General features: G+C 42.0%; 1 protein-coding gene across 14 annotated transcripts in view; it reads left to right on the forward strand.

Annotated features, from left to right (window-relative positions):
• The window catches only part of CPEB3 (cytoplasmic polyadenylation element binding protein 3), a 241,514-nt gene that overhangs the window by 42,332 nt on the left and 177,483 nt on the right, over positions 1 to 21,699 (forward strand). For 10 of the 14 annotated variants that reach the window (XM_032136767.2, XM_058436214.1, XM_058436213.1 and 7 more), the window contains exon 2: positions 10,264 to 11,285. In XM_032136767.2, coding sequence (XP_031992658.1) covers positions 10,275 to 11,285 — 1,011 coding nt within the window. In that variant the 5' untranslated portion in view covers positions 10,264 to 10,274. Of the gene's footprint in view, positions 1 to 7,310; positions 7,437 to 8,567; positions 9,515 to 9,843; positions 10,041 to 10,263; positions 11,286 to 21,699 lie in introns of those variants that run through there. The other 4 variants (XM_032136750.2, XM_032136783.2, XM_032136773.2 and 1 more) reach the window with 3 other exon arrangements.

The raw sequence follows: 21,699 nt of genomic DNA on the forward strand, positions 1-21,699 counted from the left end.
AATAAACTGACCCCCCCTTCAAGAAAATTGACCTTAGCTTATTGCAATCTTTTAACTTTTTAAACTTAAAAATTTTTTTTTAAAAAATTGGCCAGGCGCAGTGGCTCACGCCTGTAAATCCCAGCACTTTGGGAGGCTGAGGTGGGCGGATCACAAGGTCAGGAGATGGAGACCATCCTGGCTAACATGGTGAAACCCCATCTTTACTAAAAATACAAAAAATTAGCCGGGTGTGGTGGAGTGCCCCTGTAGTCCCAGCTACTTGGGAGGCTGAGGCAGGAGAATGGTATGAACCCAGGAGGCTGAGCTGGCAGTGAGCTGAGATCATGCCACTGCACTCTAGCCTGGGCAACAGAGCAAGACTCCGTCTCAAAAGAAAAAAAAAATTTGACACTTGTAATAACAGCTTAAAATAAAAATACATTGTATAGCTATATTATATATATATATATTGGAGATGGAGTCTCACTCTGTTGTCCAGGCTGGAGTGCAGTGGTGTGATCTGGGCTCACTGCAACCTCCGCCTCCCGAGTTCAAGTGATTCTCCTGCCTCAGCCTCCAAAGTAGCTGGGACTACAGGTGCCTGCCACCACGCCCAGCTATTTTTTTTGTATTTTTAGTAGAGACAGAGTTTCACCATGTTGACCAAGGCTGGTCTCAAACTCCTGACCTCAAGTAATCTGCCTGCTTTGGCCTCCCGAAGTGCTGGGAATACAGGCATGAACCACCGCACCTGGCCCAAAAATATTTTTTATACCCTTATTCTATAAACGTTTTTCAACTCTTAAAATTTCTAATATTTTTTACTTTTTTATTTTTTATTTTTATTTTTGAGAAAGAGTCTCACTCTGTTGCCGAGGCTGGAGTGCAATTGCGTGATCTCAGCTCACTGCAACCTCCACCTCCCAACAAGTGATTCTCCTGCCTCAGCCTCCCGAGTAGTTGGGATTATAGGCATGCACCACCTTTCTACTAAAGAGTACACTGTAAAATAATGGTAAAAAGTAAATACATGAACCAATAACAGTAATTTATTATAATTATCAAGTATTTTGTACTGTACATAATTTTATATGCTGTAATTTTTTTTTTTTTTTTGAGACAGAGGCTCGCTCTGTCACCAGACTGGAGTGCAGTGGCATGATCTTAGCTCACTGCAACCTCCGCCTTCAGGGTTCAAGAGATTCTCCTGCCTCAGCCTCCCAAGTAGCTGGGACTACAGGCGCGTGCCACCATGCCCAGCTAATTTTTTTGTATTTTTAGTAGAGATGGGGTTTCACCATGTTGGCCAGGATGGTCTCAATCTCCTGACCTCGTGATCCGCCTGCCTCGGCCTCCCAAAGTGCTAGAATTACAGGCGTGAGCCACCACGCCTGGCCTTATGTGCTATAATTTTATAAAACTGGCAGCACAGTGGCTTTGTTTACACCAGTATCACAACAAATACATGAGTGATGCTTTTGCACTATGACATTGACAGCTACAAAGTGAGGAGGTGATTGGAATTTTTCAGCTTCATTATAATCTTTGGGACCACCATTGTGTATGTGGTTTGACTGAAATATTGTTAATGCTATGCATGACTGTATATCCAGAAAGTGTGGTCAGTTATGTCAATGTTGTTGCAAGGTCAAGCTAGATAGACCGACAAACATCCATTGGACTTAGCTCAGGGTGTCTATTATAATCTTGGAGAAACAATTTCTGTGGAAGGGCGGGGTATGTGTCTGTTATTTTGTGATGATAATCAAATAGTCTACATACTACTGAACATCATAAAAGCCAAAGTGGTTTCCTATTTTATACCACTCCCCTTCCCATCCTTGTGTCTGTTATTTCATGGTGATAATCAAATAGTCTACATACTACTGAACATCTTAAAAGCCAAAGTGGTTTTCTATTTTATACCACTCCCCTTCCCATCCTTGCAGCTGAGGGAAAATTAATTGCTCTTCTAAATGAATTTAATACTTACTTGAACCTGGCTGTTTTAAGTAATATAAAAATTATGCTTTATTCATCCATCCATTTATCCGTATATTCAGCAAGCATGTATAGTGCACCTACCAACTACCCAGGACATATAAGCATTGTGCTAGGGATGTAAGTAGGGAAGGAAAAGAAGGAAGGAAGCTCAAAATGATGTGTTTGACCCATGTACACTTGTCCTTTCTTATCTGTGGGTTCCATATCCACATATTCTTTGATTCAAACAACCACAGATCAAAAATATTTGGAAAAAAAGTGAATGCTTGCATTTGTACTGAACACGTACAAACTTTTTTTGTCATTATTCCCTAAACAATATAGTATAACAACTATTTACATAACACTTACATTGTATTAGGTATTATAAGTAACCTAGAGATGATTTAAAGTATACAGATAGATGTGCATAGGTTATATGCAAATACTATGCCATTTTATATAAGGAACTTACTTGAGCATCCATGGATTTTGATATTTGGTGGGGTAGGGGGTTTGGAACTAAGCCCACAAGATACCGAGGAATAACCATATATCTCAGTGAGTTAACTCTGCGAAGTATTTTTATGGCCTTTAATGGCTACTTGAAAGGGGTTTATGCTGTGAGGCAGAGGTTGCAGTGAGCCAAGATCACACCACTGCACTCCAGCCTAGGTGACAGAGCAAGACTTTGTCTCAAAGAAGAACAAAAACAAAAACAAAAAAAAGGATGGGGGGCAGTGGTTTATGGTGAAGTTCTGTGATCTGAAGATAAAATTTTAGAAAGTGCCTCTTTTTTGGCTAGGTGCGTTGGCTCACACCTGTAATCCCAGCCTTTGGGAAGCCGAGGCAGGCGGATCTCTTGAGGTCGAGAGTTCGAGACCAGCCTGGCGAACAAGGTGAAACCCCGTCTCTACTTAAAATATAAAAATTAGCCTGTAATCCCAGAACTTTGGGAGGCCAAGGTGGGTGGATCACCTGAGGTCGGGAGCTCGACACCAGCCTGACCAACATGGAGAAACCCCATGTCTACTAAAAATACAAAATTAGCCGGGCGTGGTGGCACATGCCTGTAATCCCAGCTACTCAGGAGGCTGAGGCAGGAGAATCACTGGAACCCGGGAGGCAAAGGTCATGGTGAGCTGAGATCACGCCACTGCATTCCAGCCTGGGCAACAAGAGCGAAACTCCGTCTCAAAACAAATAATAAAATAAAATAAAATAAAATAAAATAAAATAAAATAAAATAAAAAAAATAAAATAAAATAATTAGGCTTGGTGGTGCGTGCCTGGAGTCCCAACTACTCAAGACGCTGAGGCAGGAGAATTGCTTGAACCTGGGAGGTGGAGGTTGCAGTTAGCTGAGGTCGTGCCACTGCACTCCAGCTTGGGCAACACAGCAAGACTCTGTCTCAAAAAAAAAAATAAAAAAATAAAGAAGGTACATCTTTTATGGTTAAGTAAAAAAACAACATTTCAGTAGAAAAGGGCTTTGTTCTTGTTGAGGGTTCTCTGATAATTTTTTCTTTTCTTCGTACGTATTTATACCTTGGTGCTTATGTTCGAGTCATTTTCTTTTTAGATTTGAGGCTCATTTTAGGGAAAAAAAAAAAGCAGAGATTAGTTTATTTTTCAATACAATACAATCCCATTAAGTATGGGCAGTGTTAATTATGGTTTAACAAGGGTTAGAGCCAAAGTTTATTTTTGTCCGTTGTGCATATTAATAGACCTGCACTTGGAGTCAGGTGGATTAATAAATGCCCAGAGAAACCATTTCAAGTCATAACTTTGAAAGGAATAACTTAAAAATTTCTACGTTACTGATTAAAAGTTGACATCCTAGGCCGGGCGCGGTGGTTTACGCCTGTAATCCCAGCACTTTAGGAGGCTGAGGCGGGTGGATCATGAGGTCAGTAGATCAAGACACTCCTGGCTAACATGGTGAAGCCCCGTTTCTACTAAAAATATAAAAAATTAGCCGGGCATGGTGGTGGGTGCCTGAAACCCCAGCTACTTGGGAGGCTGAGGCAGGAGAAACGCTTGGACCCAGGAGGCGGAGGTTGCAGTGAGCCCGAGATTGTGCCACTGCACTCCAGCCTGGGCGACAGAGTGAGACTCCGTCTCAAAAAAAAAAAAAAAAGTTGACATCCTAATTTCAAATAATTTAAAAAATCTATTTCTTAAAGCTATAAGGATGTTATGAAGGATTATTTTATTTTAGAGTACTTGAAAATCCATTTCTTAAAGCTATAAAGACGTTATGAAGGGTATTTTTATTTAATTTTATTTATTTGTTTTTGTTTTTGAGACGGAGTCTCGCTCTGTCGCCCAGGCTGGAGTGCAGTGGCGCGATCTTGGCTCACTACAAGCTCCACCTTCCGGGTTCACGCCATTCTCCTGCCTCAGCCTCCCGAGTAGCCGGGACTAAAGGCACCCGCCACCACGCCCAACTAATTTTTTGTATTTTTAGTAGAGATGGGGTTTCACCGTGTTAGCCAGGATGGTCTCGATCTCCTGACCTCGTGATCTGCCTGCCTCAGCCTCCCAAAGTGCTGGGATTACAAGCTTGAGCCACCGTGCCTGGCCTATTTTATTTATTTGTGAGATGGAGTCTTGCCCTGTCTCCCAGGCTGGAGTGCAATGGTGCAGTCTCGGCTCACTGCAACCCCCGCCTCCCAGGTTTTAGTGATTCTCCTGCCTCAGCCTCCCGAGTAGATGGGATTACAGGCGCCTGTCACCATATCCGGCTAATTTTTTATAGTTTTAGTAGAGACGGGGTTTCACCGTGTTGGTCAGGCTGGTTTCAAACTCCTGAACTCAGGTGATCCACCCGCCTCGGCCTCCCAAAGTGCTGGGATTACAGGCATCAGCCACCGTGCCCGGCTATTTTATTTTAGTTAGAGTGCTTGAAAATGTGGCAAAAGTTTGGTAGGTTAGCAAAGTCTTCAGGAATAAAATTAACCTTGAGTTGATCCTTGCAAATTTTGGAATCCAAATAGTGACTACAGCACCTAGGCAAAAGTGGAGCTTTCTTTAGGAGGCTAGAGGAAAAGAAAAAATGGGAAATATAAGCTAAGGTCACATCACAGTAGGAATAAGTAAATATTTAGTTGTTTTACATAGATCTTTTGGTGGATTCATTCAAAATGATTCTTTTCTTGCAGACTTAGGCTAGAATCTTAGGGGGTCAAAAAATAGATTCTTGGCCAGGCACGGTGGCTCATGTCTGTAATCCCATCACTTTGGGAGGCCGAGGTGGGCAGATCACGAGGTCAGGAGTTTGAGACCAGCCTGACCACTGTCGTGAAACCTGTCTCTACTAAAAATACAAAAATAGCTGGGCATGGTGGCATGCGCCTGTAATCCCAGCTACTCAAGAGGCTGAGGCAGGAGAATCACTTGAACCTGGGAGGTGGAGGTTGCAGTGAGCCGAGATCACACCACTGCCCTCCAGCCTGGGTGACAGAGCGAGACTCAGTCTCAAAAAAAAAAAAAAAAAAAAGACTCTTTTCTTAGGTTTTTGTTTGTTTTAAGAAATAACTAGAAACAAAGATTACAATATGCTGCAAATCAGTGGTTTCTGGTAATACTTCAGTTCTGATTGGTGAAGAAGGGAAATAGAAAATTAAGACAATTTTAAATGATGACATTTTCAGTTACAAGTTCAATCAGCATAGTCATCAACTGACATTTATTGCTAACCCCTTGGGTGAGTGGCACTGAACCAAATCCCACAAGAAATATCTTCTGCCTACGTGAACAAACCGGTTCTTGAACTATTGCTCTCAGAAGCTATAGATAATAGCAGTTGATTTTAATATGTTGTGAGATTCTAGCCTTGGAATCGTGAGGTTAAAATAGGAAAAACCATACCAAAAAAAAAGTTTTTAATAGAAACTGGACCAGGCGTGGTGGCTTATGCCTGTAATCGCAGTACTTTGGGAGGCAGAGGCGGGTGGATCACAAGGTCAGGAGATTGAGACCATCCTGGCTAACACAGTGAAAGCCCGTTTCTACTAAAAATACAAAAAATTAGCTGGGCGTGGTGACACGTGCCTGTAGTCCCAGCTACTTGGGAGGCTGAGGCAGGAGAATTGCTTGAACCCAGGAGGCAGAGGTTGCAGTGAGCTGAGATCGCACCACTGTACTCCAGCCTAGGCAACAGAGAGACTCCATCTCAAAAAAAAGAAAAGAAAACTGTATCTACTGTTTGTCTTAAAGAAAGAAGTCATTGTCTTATGCAGTGTAACACTAAACATATACAATTGTTATTATTATTTTTTTGAGACAGAGTCTTATCTTACTCTGTCACCCAGGCTGCAGTGCAGTGGCCTGATCTCAGCTTACTGCAACCTCTACCTTCCAGGTTCAAGCGATTCTTCTGCCTCAGCCTCCTGAGTAGCTGGGATTACAGGCTGCCGCCACCATGCTCAGCTAATTTTTGTATTTTTAGTAGAGATGGGGTTTCACCATGTGGGCCAGGCTGGTCTCGGGCTCCTGACCTCAGGTGATCCGCCCTCCTCGGCCTCCCAAAGCACTGGGATTACAGGCATGAGCCACCCTGCCCGGCAACATACACAATTGTTTTTAAATATTTCACCAAATATTATTTTAGTATAGGAGTTGAATTTTATTTGAGTAATCCTTTGTATGAATAATGCAAGGTAAACTTTTATTTTGACAAGTAAAAATAAGGAGGTGAGTTGGTTCAGAACTTATCAGGTACAATCTTAAAATAAGTGATTTGTTCCTGCATTGAAAACTAAAATACAAGAAATCTGGTGGATGTCAAAAATTTATGACTAAAATCTATTTTTACCTGACCTCCAAGGTTGATATCACATTTAATATTAAGGTGTTTTTCATTCTATACTAAAAGTGATTCTTTTATGCCATCTCTGCTGAAAAATTTAAAAAAATTATTTAAGTGTTTAAGTATGGTAAGATTTTAAGTATCTAACATTCTCCAGTAGTTCTCCCTCCCTTGCCTATTCCTCTCCACCACAGTCTCTTTCTAGTAGGATTCCTATTGCTGGCTACCCAGTCATTACCATTCTAACCACTTAAGGTAGCTCTGCTTGGTTTATTTATTCTGAGTACTACAATTCAATTTCCCTTTATCCTGGCTTCCTATGGCAAGTTGACAAACCAGTTTATTTTTCTCCCTTTTATTTCAACAACTCGTGATTTAGATTGGTTAGGAGGATATAATGTAATCAGGACACAACCTTTTCCCCTCAGAATCTGTGTTTGTGAGACTTCCTCCTTTCCCGGCTGAACGTGCTGAAGTCAGACCGAGTACCTTGTGAAGGACTTCAGCCCCCACAGTTCCCTGTGTGCGCATGCCCTCTCATCTTACAGTTGTCAAAGTGCTTTTGCCAGAGCGGTCACATAATCAACCTGAAAGAAGAAAATAAATACTGTATACTTTTAAATTTTATCGATTCTTAAAAACTGGACACTCAAAGGTAACTGCTACTAAGATTTTGTTACTTGAAATTGGGTTATTGCATGTAAAAGAATATCTATTGTGTGTGGTGGGGGAGGGGAAGGAGGTATCTATTTCTCACTTTGCTGTAAATAAGAAAAAACAAAAACAAAAACAAAAAAACCCAAAAAACAAAAAACAACCCCAAGAACACAAAACAAACTATCCAGGCAGTTGCTGAGAGACGTTGACTACTACCTTTGTAAATTTTATGTTAATCTATTGCTTACCTTTTGTTTGAAAAGGTCTTATTTATTAAAGGTGGGTCTTGACCTTGACAGAGTGAATTTATGCAGAAAGAGAAATTTATATTTTTAAGGAGTGTTGAGAAGAGAAATGGTTGTTCCTGGTATAAAATTTTTAAAATTCAATGAATATATTAACATTGATTACAGCTACTATAAAATGTTCTGAGTCCAGCTTACTTTTTGGCTTTTTTGCTGAGGTGCAGCATTAATTTTTCCATGAAGAGCATGTAGTTTAAACTGAAGGCATTAACAACAAGCACTGATACAAGCAACCGGAAAAGCAGAGTGATATTAAAATTATAATCAAATGCCTATTTCAGCCATGATGATATGGCTATTATAAAGACAATTCTAGCTCACTGGAAGTGACTCAAATCTCAGATTATAATGGTTTACTGCAGCACTGTTTAAACCAAGTATGAAAATGTCTTTTTCTATGACCATCTTCTTTGGCAGCAATAGAACTTTGTGCTGTCTAAATCAAAGCTTCATTTGCCTCTTTGTATTGTATTTTGCAATACTGATCAAAGCCATTGTTTTAGACCAAGGGAACTGAGGAACATAAAAGCAATCTTACATAGATTTTATTGGTAGTAGCCAGCAATCTGTGTTGTATATTATATTGAGTTGGGTTTTTTTCCCTGGGGGGGTTGAAGGGAGGAAAGGCAGGGGAATGAGGAATAGAAGGGAGAGCAAGGTGGCTGCAAAGCATTTCCTTTAGCCCACCACTGTTTTGTGTATGAAACTTTGAAATAAAAGATACTAATGAACCATTTTAATGATAGTCTTTAATAAAATAATAGAACTACTTTTAATCCCATTTCTTGTCTGATATATTTTGCATAATAGTTAATATTTTCATTTTCTGATACATTGATTTTAACAATAATTATTATCATGAGGATGTCTAGAGGCAGAGCTTCTGTGTGTATCTGAATGCCTTTTCACAAGTGTCCTGAGAAAGATTCTCTCCAAGTATCTGGGTTAATTAACTGCATTAAATTTATTAATAACTTTGTTGCAATTGTACTGAATCATCATCTAAAAATAATTATATGTTTGGTCATATGCCCCTTTAACATTTCAAAATATTTGTTTTTAGGGTCTCAGCACTGTAATATTTATATATTTAAAGCAATTAACATGTTCTAAGGACAAGCTAACTACATGTATGGCAATCTCCGGGTTTTGAGTGATTAGTAATTTTCATCCTTGAATAAGAAAACAGGCTGTACGGTAGAGGTGAATATAGCCCTTCTCTGTGAGATGGAAAATACCATACACTCCTTATATGGCTAAATGAAGCAGTGATGGCAATGCACTATAATTACAATGTATGAAAATTTGGGACTTTGTACTCCTCTATTTTTAACACTTTTGCTAGCATATGGTAATTCAGGGTCTTCAAACCATAGTGTTTCGCTGCTAATACTAGTGATAAGAGAATGGATTCTAAATTTGCCAAAGTCTTGTGACCAAGACAGCAGCAGGAGGATTCAAAATTGAAAATCTGGCAACCCCAGAATTATCTTGACTGTCTACTTAAATCTCTGAGGGTTTTTTTAAAGCCCCACCCCCACCCTATCTCACAGGCGCTCGCTCGCTCGCGCGCACTCTCTCTCTAACCTTAAATCCAACCAGAAGCATTTCTCCACTCTGCAGAGAAATTCTTAGGCTCTTGTTGAGACCTGAAGCACTGAGATGCCAAGAAATCTCTTGTGCGGCAGAATTGGAGAGAAGAAAATTGGGGAATAAGCAGAAAAACCATAATCCTTAGAGTAACAAGAAGCAAGCACTTCCAAACGTTTCAGTAGGTTTTTACTTCTTTAAAAACGTTTTTTTTTTTTTTTTTTTTTTTAACTGTCTCCTAGCAAAATGGAGTAGCTGCAGCTACTGGGAGGCCAGAGAATGATTGTGCAGCTGAGTCCTTCTAACAAATGCCAAGGATTTCCTCCCTCGTGGTTCGCTGCAGCTAAATGAAACAATTACCAACGCAAGAAGGCAGTTTGCTAATCAAGAGGGCTAATACTGGGTTTTTTGTTTTGTTTTGTTTTGTTTTTTTAAAAAGTGTTCGAGCTGGGGAAGGGAGAAGAAAGGGTCTTGTGTGCGGTGTCTTTTTAACCTTGCTGAAGGACGCAGCAGTATTTATTGACGTATGCAAATAACTGGGGGAGGGTGGTGCTTGGGAAAAAACAGGAACCAGAATCAGTTTCTCTTTGCAGGGCGAACGCTCTGAGTTCCGGTGAAGGGAAAAGAGACGTGGCGAAATTGCTGTCTTTCTGTCTTATAAGCACATTTCTCACTAATACAGAAAAGGAACCAAGACATCTGAAAGGGTGAAGACGCTCTCACAGTATTTTTAGAGACCTTGCTCGACACCTTCCCTACCCCCCACCCAACAGCCCGACCTGTTCTTCTAAATGGGAGATTATGGATTTGCATTGCAATTGGCTAGTAGCGGTGGCGATGGATTTTCGCAAGTGAAACACCCGCCCGCTTCAGCGAGGGACATTCATGATCACATTGACAATAACGCGTCTCTCTTTTTTCCCGTTTCAGCTGCGCAAACCATGCAGGATGATTTACTGATGGACAAAAGCAAAACCCAGCCCCAGCCCCAGCAGCAGCAGCAGCGGCAGCAGCAGCAGCAGCCCCAACCTGAGTCCAGCGTATCCGAAGCCCCGTCCACGCCCCTCTCTTCAGAGACCCCCAAGCCGGAGGAAAACAGCGCAGTGCCGGCCCTCAGCCCAGCCGCTGCCCCCCCGGCCCCCAACGGCCCGGACAAGATGCAGATGGAATCACCGCTCCTGCCAGGCTTGAGTTTCCATCAGCCCCCTCAGCAGCCGCCGCCGCCTCAGGAGCCCGCGGCACCGGGCGCGTCGCTGTCGCCGTCCTTCGGCAGCACCTGGTCCACGGGCACCACCAACGCGGTAGAGGACAGCTTCTTCCAGGGGATCACCCCAGTCAACGGGACCATGCTCTTCCAGAACTTCCCGCACCATGTCAACCCAGTCTTCGGAGGCACTTTCTCCCCGCAGATTGGCCTGGCGCAGACCCAGCACCACCAGCAGCCGCCGCCGCCTGCGCCCGCGCCGCAGCCGGCACAGCCAGCGCAGCCCCCACAGGCGCAGCCCCCGCAGCAGCGCCGCTCACCCGCCAGCCCCAGCCAGGCGCCCTACGCGCAGAGGAGCGCCGCCGCGGCGTACGGCCACCAGCCCATCATGACCAGCAAGCCGTCCTCGTCTTCGGCGGTTGCAGCCGCTGCTGCCGCAGCCGCCGCCTCGTCGGCCTCGTCCAGCTGGAACACGCACCAAAGCGTGAATGCAGCCTGGAGCGCACCGTCCAACCCCTGGGGCGGCCTGCAGGCGGGCCGGGACCCTCGCCGGGCGGTCGGTGTGGGCGTGGGTGTGGGTGTCGGGGTGCCTTCCCCACTCAACCCCATCTCGCCGCTAAAAAAGCCCTTCTCCAGCAACGTGATCGCGCCGCCCAAGTTCCCTCGCGCGGCCCCCCTCACTTCCAAGTCCTGGATGGAGGATAACGCTTTCCGGACCGATAATGGTAACAATCTGTTGCCATTTCAGGTAATGCTCTGCTGCACCTGCACACTCCTTCCCCCTGCCCCGCTCCTTTTGCCCCTTCTCTGACTTTTAATTGTCCACCCGCTTATATTTAAAAAAGGCAGCAATGTCCAGCTCCTCTTTCCCCTGCCGAAGCCTCCAGTTCTTTAGGGCTGTTCCATTCTCGGAGGATGAGGTTGGGAGAACATTGTGATTACTGGAGGAATCGTATTCGTCCCTTCAGGGTAGAAGAAGCCTTTTTCTTTTAGTTTATTTTCCCCTTCATGGTGTTTGTACCTCTTATTTTGACTTTCTTTGACAAGGAAAGCTGCAAGTATGTGGCAAGGTGCCGGCATAGTCCCAGGATGAGTAGGCTGAGATTCCTATCATTTTGAGTAGCTACACATTTCAGGTTATGCAATCCTGAGCTCAGGGTGCCGCCTGCAAGCCGTCCACACCCAAACCACCCTGGCTTTACTCTTAAAGAGGTTAACAACCCTTGAGTGGTGCTATTTCAGACGGTTGCATATGCTCGGTTAAACTAATGTGAACACGTGTTTATGTCTCGCTAAGGTGCTAGAATCATTAATAACAATCAGCATATTGCCCCTGCTGGGAAAATTATGAGTGTGAGATTCCAATAAACACTCACAACTGTGTAAGGGAAGGAGGTGGAAGAGTGGAAATTCTAAGGGCAACCCTCTCCATGTTACCTAGAAGAAGGATTTTTTTTTTTTTTTCAGAGGTAAGAGACAATAGGACGTGACCTTCAGAGCCATATTGCAATGGAGTCTATTTGCTAGCTAGCACTGAAATATTTAAAGCTGCAGTGTCCTTCACCAGTTGGGTTAAGAAGACAATACAGATCAATTACATCATTTGAAACTGGGCAAAGTGAAAGTCTTGCAACTTTAATGAAAAATGAGTCCTGTGTCTTGGTGTTAAATGCCAATGAAAAACTCAGGAAATGCCCTAGACAAAAAGGTTGAAATGAAGAGTGTCCTTATTTCTGTTCTTGCTTTCTGATCTAGTCCACAGCCATAGCAGTTGGCAGTGTCCTGGGCATCTTGGGTTGGTCAAGGCGTAGTGCAGGTGTGTGTTCACAGGCGGCTTTTGCTCCCAGGCAAACACTTATCCTTCACTTAGAAGTTGATTTGGCTGTAAGCTTCTAGGCTCAGTTAAAGAAAAACGGGAGAGGGGAAGGCCTCCAACAAGACCCAATTTGGATGGTCAAGGAAATGAAGCAAAATCCTTTGAGGAGTGCTTGGTAGAGCTGACAGTTGGAGAGAGGTATAGTGTTAGGTGCAGATGCAGCCTTCATCTCTTTACATTACAGATGTTTGGAGTGGCTCCCATTCATGAAGGAAGAGATGAGGTTATTGAGAAGGACATGACTCTCTAGGCTGGAGTAATGATTTTTAACTTTGACAAGAGAGGATCTTCACAAGGAATTTTCACAAGGATCCTTCAGGAATGGAAGATTTCAATATTAAGTTATATTTTTTCCCATTCTAAAGTTTGTTTATTTTAATAAATTGAGATGTTGCAAGATGGGATTCATTTCATAGAGAAAAGGAGGAATTTGCTTTCTGGAATTTATGTGCTTATTTTTGGAGGGGGTAGAGCAGGGAGGCTGAATTTGGTAGGAAAGGCCCTCTTTTTCTAACATTCCCTCTCTTTATTCTCATGCTCCGTACCTGAGTTCAGTCTTAGAGGATAACCTAAAATCTTATAGGGAGTTTTGGGAGCTGATAATGTAGACAGATCTTGTTATCTTTTTCTGGGAGTTGACTCTGAATACAGCTAGCTATTGGTGAATTATCTCTTGGCATGGGGATTAGGGAGAGATTAAATCCACATAGTTTCCTCAAACCTGATATTGACGAGTAGTATAGGGATTGCCAGTTGTTACTCAGCAAACCATTCACCAATGATGCTAATAAGAGCCAAATGGACTGGATTGAGTTTAGTCTCATCTTTCCATCCCTGGTGATGCTATTGGATTGGCAAAAATGGCCAAAAGATTTGTAGGAGGACAGATTTGATTGAAAATTGAGCATTATTTATTTGGCCTCAGGAAGAATTACATATACATTATGTCTCATTTCTTTTTCATAAAACAAAACTTAGGGTTTTGGAGCAATTTTAGGATCAGAGGAGGAGGTTGGTTGTGCTTTGGCTGGGATATTAGACTTGGTTTCTGTTGATAACTGTACCAAGTTTGTCTTAGAAACAAAGAACACCTGAGTCTTGTGTGCAGAATTTTGTGTATGTGCATTTATTGAAATAATTTTTCTAAAAAAGGAAGAAAATATCTTAAGTGGTTTTGATGACTTTTTCAAAATATTTATTCTGGCAAATGTGATTTTATTTAAATCAGAGTTTATTTTATAGAATACCAACTTTATTTTTTATTTAACAGATTTTTGAGCTATTAATAAAAGAGTCTTTCTACAGTGATCTACTCTGATGTATGTTAAAATTTTTAAAGAAACCCATTCTACCCTGCACTGCTTCTTTTTTGCCAGTTTCTGCCAACACAATAGATTTTGAGTAGCTTTACTTACATGGCTTATATTGTAAAAGCAATCACTGTATTTTGTGTGTCTGTGTGTGACAATGTTTCACTTTTGTTGCCCAGGGTGGAGTGCAGTGGCATGATCTCGGCTCACTGCAACCTCTGCCTCCCGGTTTCAAGCAATTCTCCTGCCTCAGCCTCCCGAGTAGCTGGGATTACAGGCGTCTGCCACCACGCCTGGCTAATTTTTTATATTTTTAGTAGAAGCGGGGTTTCACCATGTTGACCAGGCTGGTCTTGAACTCCTGACCTCAGGTCATCCACCTGCCTTGGCCTCCCAGAGTGCTGGGATTATAGGCATGAGCCACCATGCCCAGCCTAGCAATCACTGTATTTGAATGTTGTTTTACAAACTATGATACTTCTTTATTCTAATGAAGTTGATTGGTTTCCCTGGGTTTTGGTGGCTGCTTTCTTAGGGATTACTTTTATCTAAAAGTCACTTCATTTCTATAAATAGGGAAACTGAGATCCTGAGAGGTAGAGTGACTGAACTCAGGTCCTACAGTTCTAGCTAATTTTGTTGTATGTGTCCTTAACGTCCATGTAGTGCAGGTGCTGTCAGGTAGAATTCACTTTAAATAAGATTCTCTTTGGACTCCATTCAAAGGGACTTAGTGAAGTTTTCTATTAGGCTGATGCATCTTGGTGATGTACCTCTCAGCAACAGAGCTCAAGAACAGAGAGGCACTCCACTGGGGGGAATTATATATGTGAATCTTTCTATATTTCTATAAGTCAAGGAAGCCTAGGTATGTATTAGTTTGATGCATAAGTAATTGTGGGTTTTACCATTATGGCAAAAAAGTAATGGCAAAACCCACAATTACTTATGCATCAATTTAATAAAAGGACTAGAGCTGAGATATTTTCTTTATGTTGTAAATTTGGGTTTAAATAGCATTGCTGTCAGGAAAAGTTTAGGAGGGACTTTTGAGAGCACCTATTCTAGACTACTATGCTCATTTTACAGAGGATAAAATCAAAGTCCCAACATGTGAGGTGACTTACCCAGGTTCAGGTTGATAATTTCTGTCACAAGCAAGCTTTGACAGCAGATTGCCTGTATTTAAATCTCCACTTTGCAAGTTATTGGCTTTGTAATCATGAACAAATTATATAAACATGCTGGTTCTCAATTTCTTCACCTGTAAAATGGGAATAATATTAGTTTTTTGCTTCATATGAGTTAAAATGTGAAACTAAATATAAAGTACATAGCACAGTGCCTGGCCCATAATAAAGTATCCCATAAATGTAGGGTTATGATTATTCCTATTGTAATGGTGACCATAGGCTTTGCATGATCTTGTCATAATACGGATTACTGATTTTTTTTTTTTTTTTTGAGACAGTGTCTCACCCTGTCACCCAGGCTGGAGTGCAGTGTGTGATGTTGGCTCACTGCAGCCTCCACCTCCTGGGTTCAAGTGATTCTCCTGCCTCAGCTTCCCAAGTAGCTGGAATTACAGGTGCCCACCACCACACCCAGCTAATTTTTGTATTTTTAGTAGAGATGGAATTTCGCCCTATTAGTCAGGCTGGTCTTGAACTCCTGACCTCAAGTGATTTGCCTGCCTTGGCCTACCAAAGTGAATTGCCGATTTTTCATACAGTGCATTCTAAATATCTCCAAACTTCAGCGTAATGCCATTTGTTCTTTTTTCCTATCTGATGGTACCTTCATGATCAGAGCCTTTGGCCATTGTAGTAATGTGATGATCCAGCATTTACCTATGGGCCAGGCCCTGTGCCAAGCACTTTACATATAGTTTCTCACTGAAACTCCTTTGAGATAGGAACTCCTTTGACATAGGAGGACTATTGTTATCCTTGCTTATTTTTTTGTTTTGTTTTTGTTTTTTGGGGGGACGGAGTCACGCTCTGTCGCCCATACTGGAATGCAGTGGCGTGATCTTGGCTCACTGCAAACCCTGCCTCCCCAGTTCAGGAGATTCTCCTGCCTCAGCCTCGTGAGTAGCTGGGATTACAGGTGCACGCTACCATGCCCAGCTAATTTTTATGTTTTTAGTAGAGATGGGGGTTTCACTGTGTTGGTCAGGCTGGTCTCGAACGCTTCACCTCGTGATCTGCCACCTTGGCCTCCCAAAGTGCTGGGATTACAGGCATGAGTCACTGTGCCCGGCCTATTATCCTTGTTATATTGACAAATAAATTGAGGTTCAGTGCATTTACACTGTTTGCTTAAGATCACAGCCAGTAATTGGCAAAGTTGCCTCCAGAGCCCATGGCTCCTACTCCCTTGACTATTCTACCTCTAGGACATCACTTAGTAGTGCAGTGTAGATGTAAGAAACTGGACTGAATCTGTACTTGACCCTGTGAGATACTCTGGAAGTTGTGTTTTTAAAAAATTTTGTATTTGTAGAAATGCAGAAAGAACAAAATACAGTGACTGTAAATATGCCACCATGAAGATTCACCGGTTATAATTTTTTCTGTTTACTTTATATATTTTTTAATATTATGAAATCAAAATCCCAAAATAGGAAGTGACTTACCCAGGTTCTGGTTGATAATTTGTCACAGAAGCAGGCTTTAGTAGCAGATTGCCTAGATTCAAATTTAATTTGGAAAAAAATTCAAATTATTCCATGCTTTCTGTCTGTATCTCTGCCTTTATCCCTCTCCTTTTTTTTTTTTTTTTTTGAGACAGTCTCACTCTGTTCCCCAAGCTGGAGTACAGTGGTATGATCTCAGCTTACCGCAACCTCCACCTCTGGCTTCAAGCAATTCTCCTGCCTCAGCCTCTCAAGTAGCTGGAACTACAGGCACGTGCCACCATGCCCGGCTGATTTTTGTATTTTTAATAGAGACAGGGTTTCACTATGTTGGCCAGGCTGGTCTCAAACTCCTGACCTCAAATGATCCACCCGCCTTGGCCTCCCAAAGTTCTGGGATTACAGGCATGAGCCACTGCACCCTGCCTATCCCTCTCCTTTTCCTTCTATTCCCAAGTTAAAGGTGATTGCAGGGAGTTTTATATTTTATGACATGTCTAGGTAATTATAACTTAGTATTAATTTTGCTGGTGGGTTATCAATAGCTGAGGAAGAAATTTCTTACATGAATTCATGGGAATACAGATGATATTAAAAACAAAACAAATATGCCTACTCATAATAAATTTTTAGGAAATATCATTATTTTTCGAGTAGTTTGTATTCCTTTTCCTTTTTTTTTTCAAGTAGTTTATGTTCTGTCCGTTTCCTTTTTTTTTGTTTTTTTAAAAGACAGAATCTGTCGCCCAAGCTGGAGTGCAGTGGCATGATCTTGGCTCACTGCAACCTCTGCCTTCCCTGTTCAAGCAATTCTCATTCCTCGACCTCCTTAGTAGCTAGAATTACAGGTGTACACCACCATGCCCCACTGGTTTTTGTATTTTTAGTAGAGACAGGGTGATGGGGTTTCACTGTGTTGGCCAGGCTAGTTTTGAACTCCTGACCTCGAGTTATCTGCCAGCCTTGGCCTCCCAAAGTGCTGGGATTAGAGGTGTGAGCCACCGCATCTGGCCCCCACTTTTTTTTTTAAGACCATCTTTTCAGGAGGTAATATAAATTGTCTTGTTTGTGCTTGCTTTTGAATAAGGATAGTATGACCTAGATTTAAGACTCTTCTCTAGTTGGTTTCTTAACTACTGTTTCAATGCAAAACCACTTTAAGGTCCACTCATCCCCACAAACTGTTTCATAACCTGTTATGACATGGTTGATATGAATGCCAGCAAAACCACATTATCTATTTTCTATTTAAAAGAGGGATTGGTTAGGAAATATTAGGTTTTTGTGCTACTAGAAACGTTAATATAAAACTATATACTTCAAAATTGCATGTTGAAAAGTGGTTAGCTTTGTTTAAACTCTTTATGACCTCGTCATGAGTTAGTACAAAAGAACCCTCTTAGAAATGTAATTTAGATATCCTCTGACAAAGACACAAATTTCTACTTACATAGCTTTCTCTATTGGTTAGCCAATTTGATGTATTTTTTTTTTTTTTTTTTTTTTTTTGAGATGGAGTTTCTCACTGTCACCCAGGCTGGAATGCAATGGCATGATCTCTGCTCACTGCAACCTCTGCCTCCCGGGTTCAAGCGATTCTCCTGCCTTAGCTTCCCGAGTAGCTGGGATTACAGGCGCCTGCCACCATGCCTGGCTAATTTTTTGTATTTTTAGTAGAGATGGGGTTTCACTATGTTGGCCAGGCTGGTCTTGAACTCACCTTGTGATCCGCCCGCCTCAGCCTTCCAAAGTGCTGGGATTACAGGTGTGAGCCACCATGCCCGGCCCAATTTGATGTATTTCAAGGGCTGTATAAGGTGTAATGCTGTCCAGTTGGAACTGGTTTTCATTGCTAAGTTGATTTTTTGTAGTGTTTTGATCTGCAGATATCAAAAGATTATGCTTTGTTGCTCAGGCATGGTGGCTCACGCCTATAATCCCAGCACTTTGGGAGGCCAAGGTGGGTGTATCACCTGAGGTCAGGAGTTCGAGACCAACCTGGCCAACATGGTGAAACCCTGTCTCTACTAAAAAACTACAAATATTAGCTGGGCGTGGTGGTGGGTGCCTGTAATCCCAGCTACTCGGGAAGTTGAGGCAGGAGAATCACTTGAAACCGGGAGGTGGAGGTTGCAGTGAGCCGAGATCGCGCCATTGCACTCCAGCCTGGGTGACAGAGCGAGACTCTGTCTTAAAAAAAAAAAGAAAAAGAAAAGAAAAGTTTGATTAAGCTGTGTGGGTTTTACTGAGGAAAGAGAATTAGATGGAGGGGAGCATACAGTAGGGGACAACCCATGAAGCTTGGAATAAGGAAGACACTGGTTAAAGCCTTGGCTCTATCACTAGTGATGAGGTCAAGTCACTTATCCAGTGATTCTTTTTCTCAGTCTGCGAAAATGGAGGGAAGGAGTGGGAGAGAGAGAGTGGACAGAAGGGAAAAGGAGGAGGTGGGAGGGGAGAGGGAGCCTAGCTTCAGGGTTTGGTTTGTGAGAGAATGTGTACAAAGTGTTCTGAAAATTATATACTGTTAGAGGAATACTGTTGTGGCTTTTGGATGCCTGCCTAACTTCTGTAATTGTAGTCAGAATTAGAGTTTAAAAGAGGAAATATTGTTGATATTCAGTAGTCCAAAGTTAAACACTAGCTGATGGCATATAGTGGAGGGGGCTAGAAAGAGGCATGGAAGAACATCAAAAGGCACTTTGTATATTACGGTGAGTGCCTATTCTAGAAAGCTAGTTGTGGTGGTCTGAAGACTAGGGAGTATATATAGACTTATGTCACACTAATGGTGGAGATCTGTGACTATCTGCTTGTGCTTATGGCTGACTCACCAATGTAAGTGTAAGGGTTTTGCTGGATCCATGAACATTTTAATTGGTGATGGGAGAAATGCTTAAACTCTTAATTTTCTGACTGCTATAAGGGTTGGGTTGATTTTGTTGGTTCTGGAGATATCAAAGGTCTAATTTGAATCTCCTTACCACCATTTCCCTGTAGGCCATGCCTGACTCTCTTTAGGGGCCAGTGTGGTTGTCAGAGTTAGAATTCAGGATGGAGCCTCAAGTTTTGATCTTGAGAGTTGAGGTAATATAGCCATAACTTATAGGAAGCTTTCCTGGGGAGGTTGCTATACTTGCAGTAGAAACCAGCTTCACAAGGAATTTTCTACACCTGGTCATTATACCTTGTGGTAGCTGCTTCTGTGAGGGTTCAAATGCTGCATTTCACCTATTAAACTTCGGTTCTGCTGCATTTAGTTTTCACACCCTTTAGTGTTCTTTATGGTGCTGGGCATTTAAACTTCTTAATGTGAAACCATTCTAATATTTGCATTTTGTGAACTTGAAATAGGAAAGTACTAGTGAATTAAAGTACTACAGTAACTTAGCATCTTGGAATAAAGCCTACTTTTCTCTCCTAAGAAGCACTATTATATAATTCTCAGAAATAATAAATATTATTATATAAATGCTTGTTGGCAGGCCTCAGAGGAGAGAAACAGAAATGGGCACAAAACAGCCTTTATATTATTTGAAGTGATCATAGAATTAATACACACAAAGGGAAGGAAACATTGTGTACTGATTATGTATGCATAGGACTATTGTGTGGCCAAATAGCTTCATTCCTCAAGCATTCAAACTCATTTCAAGGTCAAGATCAAAAACAAGTAACTCCCTGTCTGCAGTAACTCAGTGCAACTAATTAAATGGTCAATGCCATGAAGTAAATCAGTGCCTAGAAGTGCCTGACACTTAGTAGGTATTCATTAAATGAATGAATGAACATTTAAACCAAGTTATAATTTTGTCCTTTATCTTTACATATGGTATATTTAACATTTTTGTGACAGATTCTCCATTCTAGTATTTCTTTCTATTTTTTTTTTTTTTTAGACGGAGTTTCGCTGTCATTGCCCAGGCTGGAGTGCAATGGTGCGATCTTGGCTCACTGCAACCTCCGCCTCCTGGGTTCAAGCAATTCTCTTGCCTCAGCCTCCCAAGTAGCTGGGATTATAGGCATGTGCCACCATGCCCTGCTAATTTTGTATTTTTTTAGTAGAGATGGGGTTTCTCCATGTTGGTCAGGCTGGTCTCGAACTCCCGACCTCAGGTGATCCCCCCGCCTTGGCCTCCCAAAGTGTTGGGATTATAGGCGTGAGCCACCGTGCCTGGCCCATTCTAGTATTTCTATACAAGATACCTATAGAATATGGAAACATAGGTGGATGTACATAATATTATAAAGGACATCTTCAGTTTGTAAAAATATAAAATATTATGTTCCCCAGACTTTATGGATACCCCATAGTTCTGGCCTGTGACTTCATATGTGTAGGTTTGGTATGCCAAGAAGTAAGCAGAGTTCTTGCTTTGACATAAAAGGTTTATGACAGCCAATAAATGGGAACACTAGCTTATATCTTAAGAGTTAGATTTTTCTTTATCTCTTCATCATTGATCAACTCATTCTTTTGGAGATAATTTATCTTGTTATGGTGATTTGGTTTGTTTCTGACTTGTCATGTCGAGTTATTAACAATAGAACGGACTAGAATGAGAGGATAATTTTGACAATAACACTTAGAAATATTAAGGAGAAGGCTGGATGTGGCTGCCGAAGACTGTATTTGCAGCACTTTGGGGGGCCAAGGTGGGAGGATTGCTTGAGCCCAGGTGTTCAAAACCAGCTTGGGCAATATAGTGAGACCTTGTCTCTATAAAAAAAAAAATTTTTTTTTAAATTAGCTGGGCATGATGTCATATGCTTGTAGTTCTGGCTACTCAGGAGGCTGAGGCAGGAGGATTGCTTGAGCCCAGGTGTTCGAATCCAGCTTGGGCAACATAGTGAGACCCTGTCTCTATAAAAAAAAAAAAAAATTTTAAATTAGCTGGGCGTGATGTCATATGCTTGTAGTTCTAGCTACTCGGGAGGCTGAGGCAGGAGGACTGCTTGAGCCCAGGAGTTTGAGGTTATAGTGAGCCATGATTGTGCCACTGCATTCCAGCCTAGGTGACAGAGTGAGATCCTGTCTCTAAAAAAATTAAAATATTTTTTAAAAAATTGGCCGGGTGAGGTGGCTCACGCCTGTAATCCCAGCACTTTGGGAGGCCAAGGTGGGCAGATCATGAGGTCAGGAGTTCAAGACCAGCCTGACCAACATGATGAGACCCTGTCTCTACTAAAAATACAAAAATTAGCCAGGCGTGGTGGCATGCACCTGTAATCCCAGCTACTCAGGAGGCTGAGGCAGAAGAATTGCTTGAACCTGGGAGGTGGAGGTTGCAGTGAGCTGAGATTGCACCACTGCACTCTAGCCTGGGCGACAGAGCAA

This window comes from Hylobates moloch, unplaced genomic scaffold (assembly GCF_009828535.3).
Source record: "Hylobates moloch isolate HMO894 unplaced genomic scaffold, HMol_V3 SCAFFOLD_3, whole genome shotgun sequence".
Classification (NCBI taxonomy): Eukaryota; Metazoa; Chordata; class Mammalia; order Primates; family Hylobatidae; genus Hylobates; species Hylobates moloch.